This window comes from Dromaius novaehollandiae, chromosome 9 (genome assembly GCF_036370855.1).
Source record: "Dromaius novaehollandiae isolate bDroNov1 chromosome 9, bDroNov1.hap1, whole genome shotgun sequence".
Lineage (NCBI taxonomy): Eukaryota > Metazoa > Chordata > Aves > Casuariiformes > Dromaiidae > Dromaius > Dromaius novaehollandiae.
Genome location: NC_088106.1, coordinates 3,638,723 through 3,653,872, shown reverse-complemented (window position 1 = coordinate 3,653,872; position 15,150 = coordinate 3,638,723). Strand labels below are relative to the sequence as shown.

General features: G+C 36.7%; 2 protein-coding genes across 9 annotated transcripts in view; one reads left to right on the top strand and one right to left on the bottom strand.

The window, feature by feature from the left end:
* PPM1L (protein phosphatase, Mg2+/Mn2+ dependent 1L) overlaps positions 1-11,523 on the top strand; it is a 101,872-nt gene extending 90,349 nt beyond the window's left edge. For all 3 annotated transcript variants that reach the window (XM_064516570.1, XM_026105722.2, XM_064516571.1), the window contains one exon: positions 1,711-11,523. In XM_064516570.1, coding sequence (XP_064372640.1) covers positions 1,711-2,057 — 347 coding nt within the window. In that variant the 3' untranslated portion in view covers positions 2,058-11,523. The remainder of the gene's footprint in view (positions 1-1,710) is intronic.
* The window catches only part of B3GALNT1 (beta-1,3-N-acetylgalactosaminyltransferase 1 (Globoside blood group)), a 49,557-nt gene that overhangs the window by 6,126 nt on the left and 28,281 nt on the right, over positions 1-15,150 (bottom strand). For 5 of the 6 annotated variants that reach the window (XM_064516573.1, XM_026105725.2, XM_064516574.1 and 2 more), the window contains one exon: positions 11,613-13,493. The exons of the other annotated variant lie outside the window; for it this stretch is intronic. In XM_064516573.1, coding sequence (XP_064372643.1) covers positions 12,440-13,402 — 963 coding nt within the window. In that variant the 5' untranslated portion in view covers positions 13,403-13,493 and the 3' untranslated portion in view covers positions 11,613-12,439. Of the gene's footprint in view, positions 1-11,612; positions 13,494-15,150 lie in introns of those variants that run through there. 6 annotated transcript variants of the gene reach the window in all.

The window sequence follows — 15,150 nt, the reverse complement described above, 5'->3', positions numbered from 1 at the left end:
ATTTTGTATGCATAAGCCCTGCCTGCAAAGGCAGGTCGCAGATTGCAGCGAGTCAGTAAGATCAGATATCTCCTCTGTAAGTACAATAATGGATGCAGGCATTGCTTTCCTCTAATTATGTGTATAATGGGGACATACAATTACCTCTTCTTAATTGCATTTTGTGTCCCCTGTCATTACACTATATACATATGATTGCATCCAGAGTAACTATTTTTCTAATCGCTTTAGAAAAAAATCCAGTGCTGATAAATAGGTGTCTGTGTAATATTCAAGGAAGAGGCCATCTAAACGTAGAGCAGCAGCTGGACAGGGCTTGTTTGACTGCATATCTAAAGAGAAGTTGCAGATAGTCTCTAGAATCCTTCATTTTTAGACTAGGGAAGGAAATGTCCTCATAATGGAGACTCCATATAAGTATTGATGAAAACATCCAAATAAAAAGTTTTGCTTCTGCCAGTTGTAACACAAATCAAGCTTTAGACAAAAATTAATCATTAAATGAAATGTAGTTTCATGTGAAAACAGAAGGAATTTACAGATTAGATCAGCCAACCAGGAATGGAAATGCTAATGAAAGATTTAGGTGACTAGGTGGTTAACAAATAATTTATAGGCTGAAGTGCAAAGCTGAAAACAGTCTGATAACTATGAAGAACAAACACATTTATAAGAAAACCAAAGCAGAGAACTTGCAGATATAAAAGACAATAACTTACCTGATTTTGCTGCACATTTTTCATATTATGTTCTATGTTATACATTTTGCAAAATATTTGTCCTAAAATAACTTTGATAACTTTTCTGTCTTGTTAAGATGAAGAGAGTATTACTGTGAATCAGTGCAGACAGTGCCACACAAAAACACATGCATGAAACTGAAGGTGCTTCAGTTTTACTCTCTGACCTTGAGGCAGCATATAGTTCCCTCCCTAATAAAATCCAGCTGTATAATGGCCAGGTGGTGACTGCACTGACTTCAGTGAAAAATACATCTCACTATAATCATCTCCTAAATATAGTAGTATATTTTCAACTGGAAGTAGTCTTAATCCTGGAGATGGTAATATCAGTCAGTCAAATCCCACACTGTGTTTTTCTGACTTGAAGCAAATTTTTGTGAACGGTTTGTTCACCACAAGAATTTTTAGGTCTTTTTTGACACAGCTTATTCAGGGCAGGTTTAGTAGAAGAGCCTATAAATGTTTTTGCACTTGCTGCTTCTTTGCTTTATGCCTTAAAGTAAGGTTTGAGTCCTACCGCAGTGTTTTCAGTGTTATGTTTCCTTCAAATGAGGGAAAACCTGAACTTGAACTACACAGAAAAAGAAGGGATTTACTAAAGCAATATAAAGATTTGCTTTCAGTATGTTCTCTTAACACTGCTGTAAGGCTTTCTGAACAATAAATTGTATGGTACAGGAATATTTATCTCTGTGTTCAGCATGTTGTCAGTCTCACTGGGGGAGTAAAGAGTATGAAGCAGCGCTTCATTTGAAAGTGCAGCCATTCGTGATTGTTGTCCTTCGGCTGTCTCGGTATCAGGTAAGCACAATCCAGCTCTTCATTGCAGTGCTCTGATGTTTACTTAAGGCATCTCCTGATTTTTGAAATATGTAACATTTATACCTGAGGATCCTGCATTGTGAAATTTTGGGTGGATCTGGCGGGAAGTCAGAGAAATGCTGTAACAGAGTTTGTTTCTTTCCAGGTGGCTTCATCAGCTTTAATGGCTCCTGGCGTGTTCAGGGGATCCTGGCCATGTCCCGCTCACTAGGAGATTACCCTCTGAAGAACCTGAATGTCGTAATTCCTGACCCTGATATTCTCACCTTTGATCTGGACAAACTGCAGCCAGAGTTCATGATCTTGGCCTCGGATGGTCTGTGGGATGCTTTCAGTAACGAGGAGGCTGTCCGATTCATCAAGGAACGCTTGGATGAACCGCACTTCGGTGCAAAGAGCATAGTTCTACAGTCGTTTTACAGAGGATGTCCTGATAATATAACAGTCATGGTGGTGAAGTTCAGGAATAGCAGCAAAACAGAAGAACAGTAATTCCCAGTGATTCTCTGCCTCACTCTGAACTTAAAACAAACTCTTATATTTTAAACATAGTAGAAAGCTCTAGTAAATACCATTAAGATTTTACACAAAAGGAACAGATCCCTCTTTTTTTTTTCCTTAACAAAAGGAGCAATACAACAAATACATTTTCAGTGATTATAAGAATTAAGTTTATTCACATGTACCTGTCTCCTGTGACCTTGCTGCTCCTTAGAAACTAACTGTAATGTTCCATTTCAAACATTTTTTCAAATCCTGTGTAGACTTCTGATTTGATTTCTTACCTCTTATTTCTAAGAGTCAAAGGTTCATTCAGATGCACAGCAGGGTCAGGGCAGTGCTGCTGCTTAATAGCAAGTGATAGGAATGATGCTGCTTTTCAGTCATAGATGTAACCCTTCAGAATGATGCTCTACTGTTTCTCATCTTGTTCTTTCTCAATCTGCAGTGATACGGTTGTATTGGAAAAGGTTTGTAATTATTGGCCTGTCATTGATATAAAGGAGGAAAAGGAGCCAAATATTAGCCTGATGCCACAGAACTGGCTCTCCTCACTTTGTTTTTTCCCCTCACATTAAACAAAACCTTGTTAAGCATGTGATTAGGTATAGTTATTGAATACCTGAAACCACATGTTTATTCAGTCTGTGCATTACTTTAAAAACATTTTGTCAACACCATATTGTATTTAAACCAACTAATGTTAAACTCCAGCAAAATACTGATGCCTTCTGTATCAGAAAACTAGTTCTGTCATGATAGAAGAATGTCTGTCGTTCACTGAGAGTCACCCTTATGTCAGTTTTTTAGCATGGAATTCTCATAGGCATGTAAAGAAAATAATGCAAGGTAAATTTTATTTCTTTAGTGACTGCTTGGAAAACTAAGCAAAACAAAGCATTCCTTAGAGCTACTAGATGGAATTTGCCTATTAAAGATTTCTTAGTACCACTGCAGATTAATTTGTAGTGTTAATCTAGGAAAAGACCACTTTAAAACAGTGTTTTGGCATAATGTGTAAATGCTAGGCAGTGTAATTGCACTGTAGAGATGACAGATTGTGTTAAGTCTAGATAAAAATATTTTTAGATCTAACTTTCAATATTTAATTGTATTTTGGAACCTGTGACTATTGTAAGTTTAAACAATGACCTTCTAAATTTGGTATACATACGATAACTTAGTTGGCTGCTTCGTGATTAAGTTGCTGCAGTAGCGGAGTGACAGGGCAATGTGTGTTACAGGAACAGAGCAAGGGCTGTTAGCTATTAGTGTGTATTTTGGATAGCTTGCTTGCCTGCATCATGTCTTAAAATAACATGTCCTTTGGGATTCCATCCCCATAGAACTTGGTCCTGGAAGATCTGCTGAAGTCTCTTGTCTTGAAGGTGATGGAGGGTTCTCAGTATTTGAGCCCTGAGCTGAATCAGGGAGATAATATGTTAACTAACATTGCCTCTTTTTTGGATAAAGATAGAAGATTACTTGTGATTACTGTTTCTCATTACCACAGCTATAGCATTTTCTGGCAAAATGGCTTGTTTGTCTCTAAAATACGGTGATCTGTTGTGGTTCTGTGGAGTAGGTACGATGTTTCTCAAGATGAGAATGAACACAAATTCTGCTTTCCCCTATTGGAAAGCATTCCTATATCAGTCTTTTCATTTGTGTTTCTAGGTTATCTGATTCCTAACAAATTTCTCTTGTTTGTTCTGAGATAATCACAAATCTCATCTGGTTATGTTGCTCCTGTCAGTGCTACTCAAAATGTAAACATATCCTCTTCTCATTCCAGAATCTTGGTAGATTCCCTTAACTTCTCTGTAATGTTCAGTGCACACCAGTGCAAAACGGAAGTATAAAAGTGTGCAGAACACTTTGAAACCCAGCCTGTACTGATCCTTACCAAGATGGAAGGTTTGGGATTTTTTTTAATTGCTTGAACAAGGAAAACTGCATTCAGAGAATTTTAAATGCAACTTTGCAGTGAAATCAAGCAGGTAACAGGAAATACTAATAATTGCAGAGTACTTCAAGTATTTTATTTTGAAGAAGTATTTGAGGTCAGAATGCTGTTAAATTAAAACCTTGTGTAAAGTTTTCATGGGAGTGCTTAATCATGTACTGAATAATGCTAGAGCAGCAGTATCTAAACTGTGCTCCAGGCAGAGCTCGCAGTGCATGCAGCATTTGCCTTTGCTTTCTCCTTCACAGCTAATGTTTCAATTGTGTTGGCTTTTCCTTGTAGGACATAGCCTGGATATTTGTCCAAACAGCTGCCCAGGGAACAAAAGAATTAGGCCTAGCAGTCTGCAGAACTCTAGAGCACAGAGAAGCTTGTATAGCAGAAGAGACATTACTAATCCTTCACACACATTTGAGGAGTTGGAACTAGAACAATGGTCAGCTCCAAAAAAAAAATTACAAACTAAGGCCACTTGAGTGAAAAGATTATAGCTGCCACTAAACCTCTATGCAGCTCACTTTCTCAGGCTTAGTAAATGTTGCTAGGGAATTCCTGACCTTCTGTTGAGCACAGCTAGCTTTCTGGTTGCTTTGAGCCCTTGAGGTAGGGTGGGAGAATGTGACCGTGTGCGTTTCCTCTCGGCTCACAGTCCTATAGCTGGCATCAGGGAGCCGTGGGAGGGCTGCTTGCTCTGGGAGTAATTCAGGAAAGCTCGTAATGCAATACAATACAGAACGGTTTTGCGGACTTGCCTGGATATTTATTCCAGAGGATTCATTTACTCTCTGTCACTCACAGGTCAGTCCGGTCACTTACTGAATCAGACCTATTTCAATCTTTGATTGCAGCTGCAGCACTAGTTGTTTTAGCACTGTTAATTTTCCCTGTAACGTTCTCATTCTTTGTAGTAGCTGCCTTTCTTGGCCAAAGACATTCATGCCAATGATCTCTGGTAAGGCTGTTGACTTTTCTTTTTATTATTTTAAAAAATTAATTACAGCTCCTTTAGGATTAACGATGGAAAAGACTAATGGAAATGACAGGCTTTGGGTAGTCTTCCTCATACATGCACAGTGCCTGCATAGCTCTCATTACAAGCCTTCTACTAAGTTTTCTAGTCCAATTCTAGACATCTGTAACTAAAATTTTCCAGTCATGCTTAGTTGTGCCAAATTCTGTAGTGATAACGTATATCTGTTGGATGACAAGATTGAGATGTACGTATAGCTTATGCAACCTAAAAGATCTAGAGTCAGATCCTCCACTGCCTTAATGTTAAATCCTACATCTGGAAAGAGCTGCCAGACACTGTAACCAGAAATAGCCCCACGTATGCTAGAGCAGTCTACCAGAACGTGTTACTGCACTGGAGAGAAAATACTTCCTGCATGCCATCCTCAGTGCCGCTTTCCTGCCTCAGCACTTGTCCAAAGAAGGGAGATGCACTTTGATTAGAGTGGCCCACATACATCTCAGAACTCCCTAATTCTTGCCTTACACCTTCATGGAACAATTCTGTTGTTTAAGCCAGAGTAGCTTTATCAGTGACATCTGTTCACCAAGTAAGAGCATCTAATAGCAAAAAAGTGGTATATTAAGATGGTGCCAAAGAGCATCTTCAGTTTGGTCCAATATGCAAACTGTACCTTGTAGTCATCTCATCCAGTGCTTAAATAAGTTAGACTCTGCCCAACAGTGGTATTATAAATGAGCAGTTGGATTCATGTAGTACATTTTTGCACATAATAAAGATACTAATATTTAGTATATCACTCTTGATTATATGCTTGTATGGTATTAGAAAGGCTGTTTGTCCATATAATGAAAGGGCTATAACCTTCATGAGCTGTAGCGCCTTGTACTGTTCTTGGGAAGCTGGAGTATATGTACCAGGCTGGTTAGGTGTGATCATAGCTCCGTCTAGTGGCTTAGCACATTAACTAAGCAGGAGTTATTAAAGCTAATAGTTGTTCTGTTAGCACGTGTGAAGAAGGCATGTGATTTAAAGACTCAGCTGTCCCTCGTGCAGAAGTCCACTAGGAGGTTAATGCAGGCCCATTCTCTCAGGCCGAATTTTACGCCAGTGCTGAAGCAGTGCAGTCTGAACATGTCCATGTATCTAAGAAATTCAGCTACTCAGCTGCCAAAAATGTGTATGAAAGAGTTCGGCATGTAGTAATCTTGTCCTGCATCCCCTGTCAATTTACACACATGCACACACCCCGTATGGATGTCTTCAAAAAACTGGTGAATGCATCTGAAACACTGACATTTGTTTATGGAAGCAAAATGTTTGGTGACAGTGCAGCTTAGACTACAGTAGTCAAGCTTGGAGGACTCCAGAATTCATAGCTAGTCTCAGGGATGGCAGGATCTGCTATTATTTTATTTTGTATAAAATGTATGCCATTTCTTGTGTTGTGATATTCAGTGCTAATAGTCCGGGCATATCTATCCTGTCTAATTGGGGAGGGGTGGTCATAGATGACAGTTTGAGGCCCTTGTCAGCACTGTAGTCCTAAAACTTCTAAAAAGACAGAATTTCAAATGATTGAGTCTGTTTACCGAATAGAATGCTTAGATAAATGGCATTTATTTTATTTGTAATATTTAACATAAGGAAATACTGTCCACAGGCTTGTGAAGACAAGGTCAGAGCTAAAACTACTGTTATTACAGGATTATATCATTTAGAAATTAGAATGTAGAGGTTAGTAAATACACTGGGTTAGCCTGAAGTAACAGTGCATGCTAATGCTGCACAGTATTAATGCTGCATCTTGAAAATAACGGAGTTTTGTTATTCAGCTGTCTTTCAGAAAACATGGGATTCTTGCTTTAAATATTATTATATTGCTGACGTATCTAATACTTATTTTACACATAAAAATATTTAGTAAGTGATTATATTAAAAAAGTCACCAGTCTTTCATTTTCTACAGTAGGTTTTTATGCCTTCATCTTGAAATCTGGCTGTACAAAACTGAAATTGCTAGATTAAAGAAGTTTGAACTTTCAGTTGAAGTTTAACAACTGTATAGAACAGAGCTGTTACCCTTCAGTGTTGTCAATACAAGTTATTTTTCTAAATCTGAGAACTCATATCCAATAAGATAGCTACCTTTAAGTAAGTTAAGAATACTGATTTGAATACTGAATTACTCAGTTTTATTTACATAGTACTGACAGGCTTAGCTCAGCAGCTATTTTAAATATAGTTTTCCCTTAAGTAACTTGATGTTCTAGGTTATCAGTTGTCTCTAGTCATAGATATATTGGATGTTCTCCTGCTAAACAAAATGTGTGCAGTCAAAGGAACCGAAGGCTGTCTAAAACCATAAATAACAAGATTCACATCAAGAGACATTCTTAACTTTTGAAATCTTCTTTTAGGAGAAGGTCAGTTCTTTTGTCCATTCGCCTGAGTCATCGGGAAAAAATTCTGAATTAGTTAACTATAGGGAAATAAAGGACTCCCTTCTGTGTTAGAAGACCAGTCCTGTATTCCCTTAAGCCTATGGAGATGCATTAGTACTTCTAAGGACCTAGAAGCTCAGAAATCTACTTCAGCCTGTATTCAAAACAGTTGACTAAAAGACTATGAATGATCAGTTGTAATGTTTCAGAAATCTGAATGCAGGACTGTCAAACATCGTTCCCTGGGTATGCCTATAGTGTAGTCGGGGTGCAAGAGTAATGTACGTAGAACTGTACTTCAGCTGCACTTGCTTTAGTCTTGGTAATGAAAGTCATGAAGTTAAGCTGTGTGGGCTGACAGTCAAGTATCTGCTCAGCATCCCCAGCAGGCTTGTCCATGCAAATGTTGGTGTCGTCATGGTTTCACTACCCTGTGAAATTAAGTTGGCTGAAAGTAGTGCGAGTTTGCCCCTGTGCCTCTGCAGATGTACTCACTTGGCTTCATCTGTTATCAGACAGGACTTTCACACCAGAACTGACAAAGTCCATGTGTGATTTAAAACTTCTCCTTCTGGTAAAAACAATTTAGTTTAAAATGTGTTTCACTGGGAAAAGTTCTTTGGCTGTTTGGAGTTAGTTTTATTTTGTACTGAATCACTACATTGCTCTTTGATAAACTGTTCCTATGTGCATAAGCCAGGTACAAAACTTATGCAGTGGTTAATAATGTTGGATTTACAAATTAAGTCCATTCATGTAAATGTCAAACCCACCTACCTTTAACATGTTGAATTATAATGCAACACTTGCACCTACTTCTACCAATCATGTAATTGTTAATTTTGTACGAGGAGCAGTTAAAAAACCATACTGCATGTTAGTATACTTAGCGACTGCAAAACCATTTCTGCCTAGTGTATTTGTAAGTGCTCTTAAAAAGACTGAGAAAAACTGATTATGAAAATGAACTGTCCATGTTCAGAATTCTGTAAGGGCAGTTCAGAGGTTTATTAAAAGCCTGAACAACGTAAGAGATGACAACCAACGTTTAAGTAATTTGCCTCGCTTAAAGACAACTTCCATTTAGTTCAACATTGCTATATTATCTTAGATAAGAGCCTCTTCAGGCTTCTGTTTGTAACATTTTTTCTCACTCAAAGCAAAAGTGTTTTTAAGATTTTATTATTATTGCCAGCTCAGGGGAGACTGCACTTTACTATTACTTTGAGGACCACCACAGACAAAAGCATTACTGAGAGGAGGGGACAGGACATCAGGCTCAATGCCATCTTAGTTTGGATAGCAAATTTGGATGCATATGACATCTACAGACCATCCTCACTCAGCATAAACTTAAAAAAAACCCTCATTCAGAGTAATATGATCTGGAAAAATGAATGTGCTATGTAGCGACTGTCAGAAGGCTAGAGGTAAACAGAGCTCAGAGATATAAATGGTATCAATAAACACCACTGGGGTTTAACTTTGTATTTCTAAGTGCTTTTCTTATGGGAGGAAAATTAAGTCTTACAAATGCAGTGAGACAAACTGTACTATAATGCAGATATTTCCTTATGTGAGTTTCAGGAAGATACTGTCGTTAGTGAAGAATCATGTAAAAGCAGCATCTCCAAGACGGTATTTTCTTCAGTCCCTTAAAAGAAAGTGTCTTTAGGATTTTTAGACACCCAATATGTAATCATAGACCTTGTTTTTTGTTTTACGTTTCCTTAAAATGTGGACTCAACTACATGTGAAAATAAACAACAAACATAGACTTAGCTTCATTTTAAGGTTGTTTTCTTTCCTTCCCATACGTAATACTTGCATTTGGATACGGTTAACAACTTAAGATGCTACATGCAAAAACTGCGTTAAAACCTGACAAGCTTATTTTAACAATCAGGCTGCAGTTTTAAATGTCCTTCCCACCCCATCCTCCCCCCCCCCCCCGCCCTTGCCAAACTCTACCTTAAGCAAACTGTAAATTACTCTTAATAAATGACCAAAATGGTACACGCTGTCAGAAAAAAATAAAGATTAATGAAAATTTGAAAAGTGGGCAGTAAAGCTCTGGCTCCTAAACTCCTTCAACATATGTAACATGTCTAATATATGCATATCAAGAACTCAGTGTCATATTCTGTTTGGCTGACCTTCAGTTTCTAGTTTAAACTTGATGGAAATATGATAAAACTTACATTATTTATTGTATAGCCAGACATCCTTGTGTTATTTACAATGAACTTGCATTGAAATATTTTAGTAGTAGCTAGAGAACATAAGACTTCAAAAAATATTCCAAAGCCTCCATGTCCTTTAACTGATGATAGAATAATGCCCTTATATTTGCAGGCAAATAATATGCTTAATGGTTTAGGAATGCACACCAAATATTGAAACATTTTTGACTTTTGAACTCTTTTGGAATAATACACATGCAATACAGCTTTGAAATTTTACATTGTAACCCCCTTTTGCTATCCAGCCAACAGTAGTTTCCAAACATTTTTGACCAATGCATTATTATTAGGCTTTTTAAGTTATTACTGAAGCCCCACGCATTTAATACCAAGATCACAAATGCTTTGAAGTCTGTCTTTTTAAAATGGCTTTCTCGACTGTTTACTTGCAAGGATAAGAAGAATCTTAGGATTTGGAAAAAATCTTAACCTGTGGTTTAGACTTTTTTAGTTAAAATATCATAAGCACATGCTGTAAAATTTAGGCCCAAATGATAACCACCACTGACTTAAATGCTTGTGTCAGTTCACAGGCGTAAGCTTTTTAACCTCTTACATAGCTGCACACGCTAGAGATTTCTCTGCTACTTGCTTTAAGCAGAAACATTGGCTTATTTATGCATTTTTCTGGTCTTTTAAGCAATAATAAGGTCAAATGCAAATACAAGCTGGATTTGGAAGTGGGTTAAAAAAAAGACACAGGAACATTTTACAATATAACATTCTTGCAGCATTTATGTCACTAAATTAGAATTTCAAGTGGCATAAACAGATCACTGTGTATAAACCTACATTTGTGAAAACAAAAGCCTTGTAATCTATGATCAGTGTTATCATTCTGGGACGCAAATATAAAAATAGCTTGTTCAGTGATGGTTGCATTTTTATTGCAGTAAGGCACAGCCATTTTTCTGTGATACTCATTATTTTCTCAACAGGAGCACTGTCTGCTTTATATATCCAGTTTTGAAAATTACATAGCCTTTCATAATACAATTTTTTTGAAAAAGCAATACAAACTATGCTGTAGTATCAGTGTTCTTGTTACTTATTTCCAAATACAGTTATTTCCAAACATTTATCATGTCAGGCTTAAGAAAAAATTGAATTTTTTTTAAGATGTATACATAATCGGAGGACGAGTTAACCATTTTTTCACAGAGCTCTCAGATCTGACCACAATACTAAAATAAATCAAATGACAGATCCTAAAACCATAAGAACAGTTGTAGTTTTACCTCTCTTTCTAGGACTACGATAGCATTCCTTCCTCAATTATGCAATACTGTATCTTTAGCTATTTAGTTTAACCAAAAAAAAATATTTTTGAAAAACTCTGACCCTCTTAACATACATTCTTAAAACCATGAAATCTGAAATGCTTATTTTGATGGTATTCTCCCCTAAGACCTCATTTTTATAGTTAACTAATGTGTCCTGTAATTCCATCATAAAACTATGTGTAGTTATTGAAAAGACAGCAAAATTCAATACTGACCATAATCACAATGTAACAAAAAAAGGGTGAAACCTCAATCTCAGTACTAGAGGTTTCTGCATCTCTCCTAATTTGTCTCTAAGAGACTATCTGAAAGACAGCCAAATGTAAATATATCATAACATACTAGCTTTAGTACAAATAAGGTGGCAGTGCTCTGTCATTCTAGATGTACAGGAGTAACTATAGTATCTTCAGTGTGTAGTAATGTGTCAAGAATAATTATGTTAATGCAATTGCAGATTCTGTGTTGTTGTCCATTAGAAGTGTAAACTACTGAAAACTTAGCCTTGCTGATATGAATAAAGTTATTAAAATACCCATCTTTACAGATATAGTTGCATTTGTTGTCTTTAAGAATCCTAGACTTTTAGTCTTAAATTTTAAAATTTGAAACAAGAAAACTACTTTAGAAACAACTATAAAGTCACAATTTAAATACATCTGTTTTTATTCTCACTGCATGGCCTCTTCGGATGCATCAGCACATATATATATGTATGATTTTGCTATGTTAAGAGATATACAGTAACTAAACTGCACACGGACTCTTTGCATCTAGCCCTCAAACTCTGTGACTATTATCAACACTGCTTAAGACATCAAAGCAAACTGTTTTATAGATACATACATTCCCACACACAGGGTACACCGTATTTTTCAGAATTCCTCATCAGATGCTGCAGACACCAATAAGATTCAATGTTCCAAAGTCTTGTAACACTCTCAGAAGCATCACTGAGGTGATACATTTAAATAAGAAGGTAGTTTTTTAAGTTTCATGCTAAGCAAAGAACAAACACTTTTTTTGAGTGTGGCAAAGGAAGATAGTTTGCAAACTAACAACAACAAAAAAGTCCTGTTAGCCAGGGATTTGGGAAGCACCATCAAAGCTAGTGTCTCAGAAGAAACATTATTTGTTGGTGAGATTTCATAAATCCTAGGAGATTCAGGTAGAAAGCCTGTGGTTACAGCAAAATGCATGGAGAAGTGTCAGAGGGAGCCAGGACAGAGTATTCCAAATTATCCTACATGCACAGGATACATACATGGAAGGTATTTTGTGAATTCCTGATCTTTTCATGTTAAGAATATTACAATGCCTCAGCAAAATGCTGCCAGAGCAGTTTTGCCCTTGCAGCAGAGTAGTCCTCTTTTAGTAAGTCATTTCTAAAACTGTGGTTTTGTTTCATGTTTCCCTAAATCTTACACTTTTACACTGAAATTCAAAGGTTTAAGATGATTCATATCAAAGGCAATTAAGTGAAGCGTCTGATGACAATTCTTGCCAAAACCTGATCATTTCATTTGCTGTAATACCATGTACTGCAATCAAATGTCTATACTTACAAATATCAAAGTTAATTTTATAAAGAAAGAATTGTTGTTTATCTTCTGGAATACTAATGTTCACTTTAAGGATACTTAAACAAATTCCAACATAAACATCTTCAAATTTAATAGGTTTGATATGACTCATTAATTCATAGATCCTCAGAGCAAGTTTCCCATCCAATATATAACCCATTCCACTACAGTATGGAGGAAACAACCTGAATGGATATTCACCATAGGAGATGTATGTTTTTTTGTGAAAGCCTCTATAGGCAAAATTATCTATTAGAGGATAACCAGTAAAAATATTTTCTGAGGAATTTAGCTTGAGAAGAAATTTTACTAAATTACCAGTGTTGATGAAAACATCAGCATCAGTCTTCATGAGGAATCTAGCATTTGAACAAAATTCAGTTACCCATCTAAATGCCATGATTGTTTTCAAGGTAAGATTGTCATACGTGTCCATAAAATCTTGGCGAATTATGTCGCCATAGAGAATGCTTTCATCTTCTACTGACAGTGTTGCAGAATTGTCTTCTCTGTGAACTTCCTGACCTAGTAAGAAAAGGGTTAGAACTCGATGTCCCCACCAGAAGTTTTTAGATCCCCATGTTATCCTTATGGCCTGCCTTGACTTCACATCCTTAGGTTCTGAAGACACCAAGATGACTAGAAATGGATTTATGTCTTCGCATTTCAAGCGTTCCCGCAAAGTGAAGAGGTAGTGTTGCTTGTAAACTGGTTCATATTCATAAAAATACATTGCATTTGTATGCTCAATCACAGTGTTTGAGGAAAGAGTTATGTACCATATTGCTATGACAGAAAATACAAGGAGGGACAAAAAAATCCATTTTAACTGTCTAATATACATGACACTAACTGGAACTGGACAATAAGTAATTTTCAGAAGTATGCCAGTGACCTTCAAAATCTGGATCACGAGTTCGGAAGCACACGTCTTACTGAAAAACAAATGAAAAAGTAGTATTCAGAATGCTATTATTCAAACATTATCTTTTTCTCAGTCTAAAATGGTAGCTGAAAGTGTGCTATAATAAAGACAAATCCAAGACTTCTTGGTTCAGCTATTGCACATTGTATCCGGAACACCAGGAATCACCATCACACTATATCCTGAAAACAAGCATGAGTAGAATACTGAGCTGCTACCGAGTATGGTATGGATCGAAATCTCAAAGCTTTCATGTTGGGAATTTCCCCTAAATAAACCTGATCTCTACAAAGGATCACAAATAGTGCATTTTGATCCTGGGGAAAGTTGAAGGCTCCCAGCATGATGTCTTAGATTCATTTAAACTTTGAGGAAAGAAGACAGTACACAAAATCTAATGGCTACAAAATGCTCAACAAATTGTTGTTCAGAGGCTTCAAAATTTTGTAGTTTATTTCAAAGAAAGGGGTCTTACTAGTTTTTAGAAACTAGAACAAACCAGCAAAGCAAGCAGGCAAAAAGAGTACAGGCAAGAAATTCTTCCCTCCTTGAAGGGTTGAGCAGAGTCTTACTGTGTTCTAAACTGGCTGAACAGGTGATGGGGAGAGAAGGAAAAATTAACTTCCTTGCAAACAATCCCAAGCTATTTCAGCACTGCGGACTTGCAAACACAAACGTATCTTGGCAGACAGACTGAGCTATTACAATGCCCAAAGAAATGGCTGTTCCTACAACATGTAACATTATACAACATTCAATTATTTTCTATTATGTGCTTATTAAATCAAGTGATTTAGTAAAGGGACATGGCAACCAATTCTGTCACAGTAGTTTTCCAGTTGACACAATAGGAGCAGCAGCAAATCCACTGCAGTAGATGAGGCTCAAACCTTAAATAAGCTTTGCAAATTCTTCTAATAGTTTCAGTTAAACAAAAAAGTCACTACCAAATTCTCCTACCTATTTTTATGTATTTCAGTTGCAAAGAAGAAAGGATTCCATCCGTGTTATTTTCCTGAAATGTCTACAGACCCTACCCCAATGTGCCAGTGCATGAGTTAGAAAATACAACAGATTAGCCCTGCTCCATAATGCATGCCATATTAAATGAAAATAGCAATGGGCATGAAAGAGGAACACAGAAACAAAGCAGTCTTTCAGTTAGTGACATACATTTTGGTCTGGAATCAAATCCATACAGCTGGGTACTTCCAAGCCTCCATGGAGTCCATGCTGAAGATACTATTACAGTGTCAATACTATAAATTCAAACCAATATATCTTTCTAAAACTGTACTTTAAATAAAATCCCTTTATTCTCCACATAACAGCGCTTACCTTTACTGTATTTATTAAAACTATGTATCTTGTGAACATGTATTAGATATCGTTAAGCCAAAGCAATAATCATGTCTTATTAAATGCACGGGAGCCAGTTTGCGACAGTTTCACAGCTGAGCAAGAATTGCTTGGCATACTGTGGCAGTTCTGAATGATCTCTAATGCTTCCAGTGATAATACTTCCCCCTGCACTGTAAAGCAGCCACAAAGACTCAGTAAGGATGATGGGAAGGTTCAATTTCACAACACAATTAATTACACTTTAACTTATCTTTGAAAATACCATCACAGAGCTTTTTGGTATAAAATGTTTACAAAAAAATAAC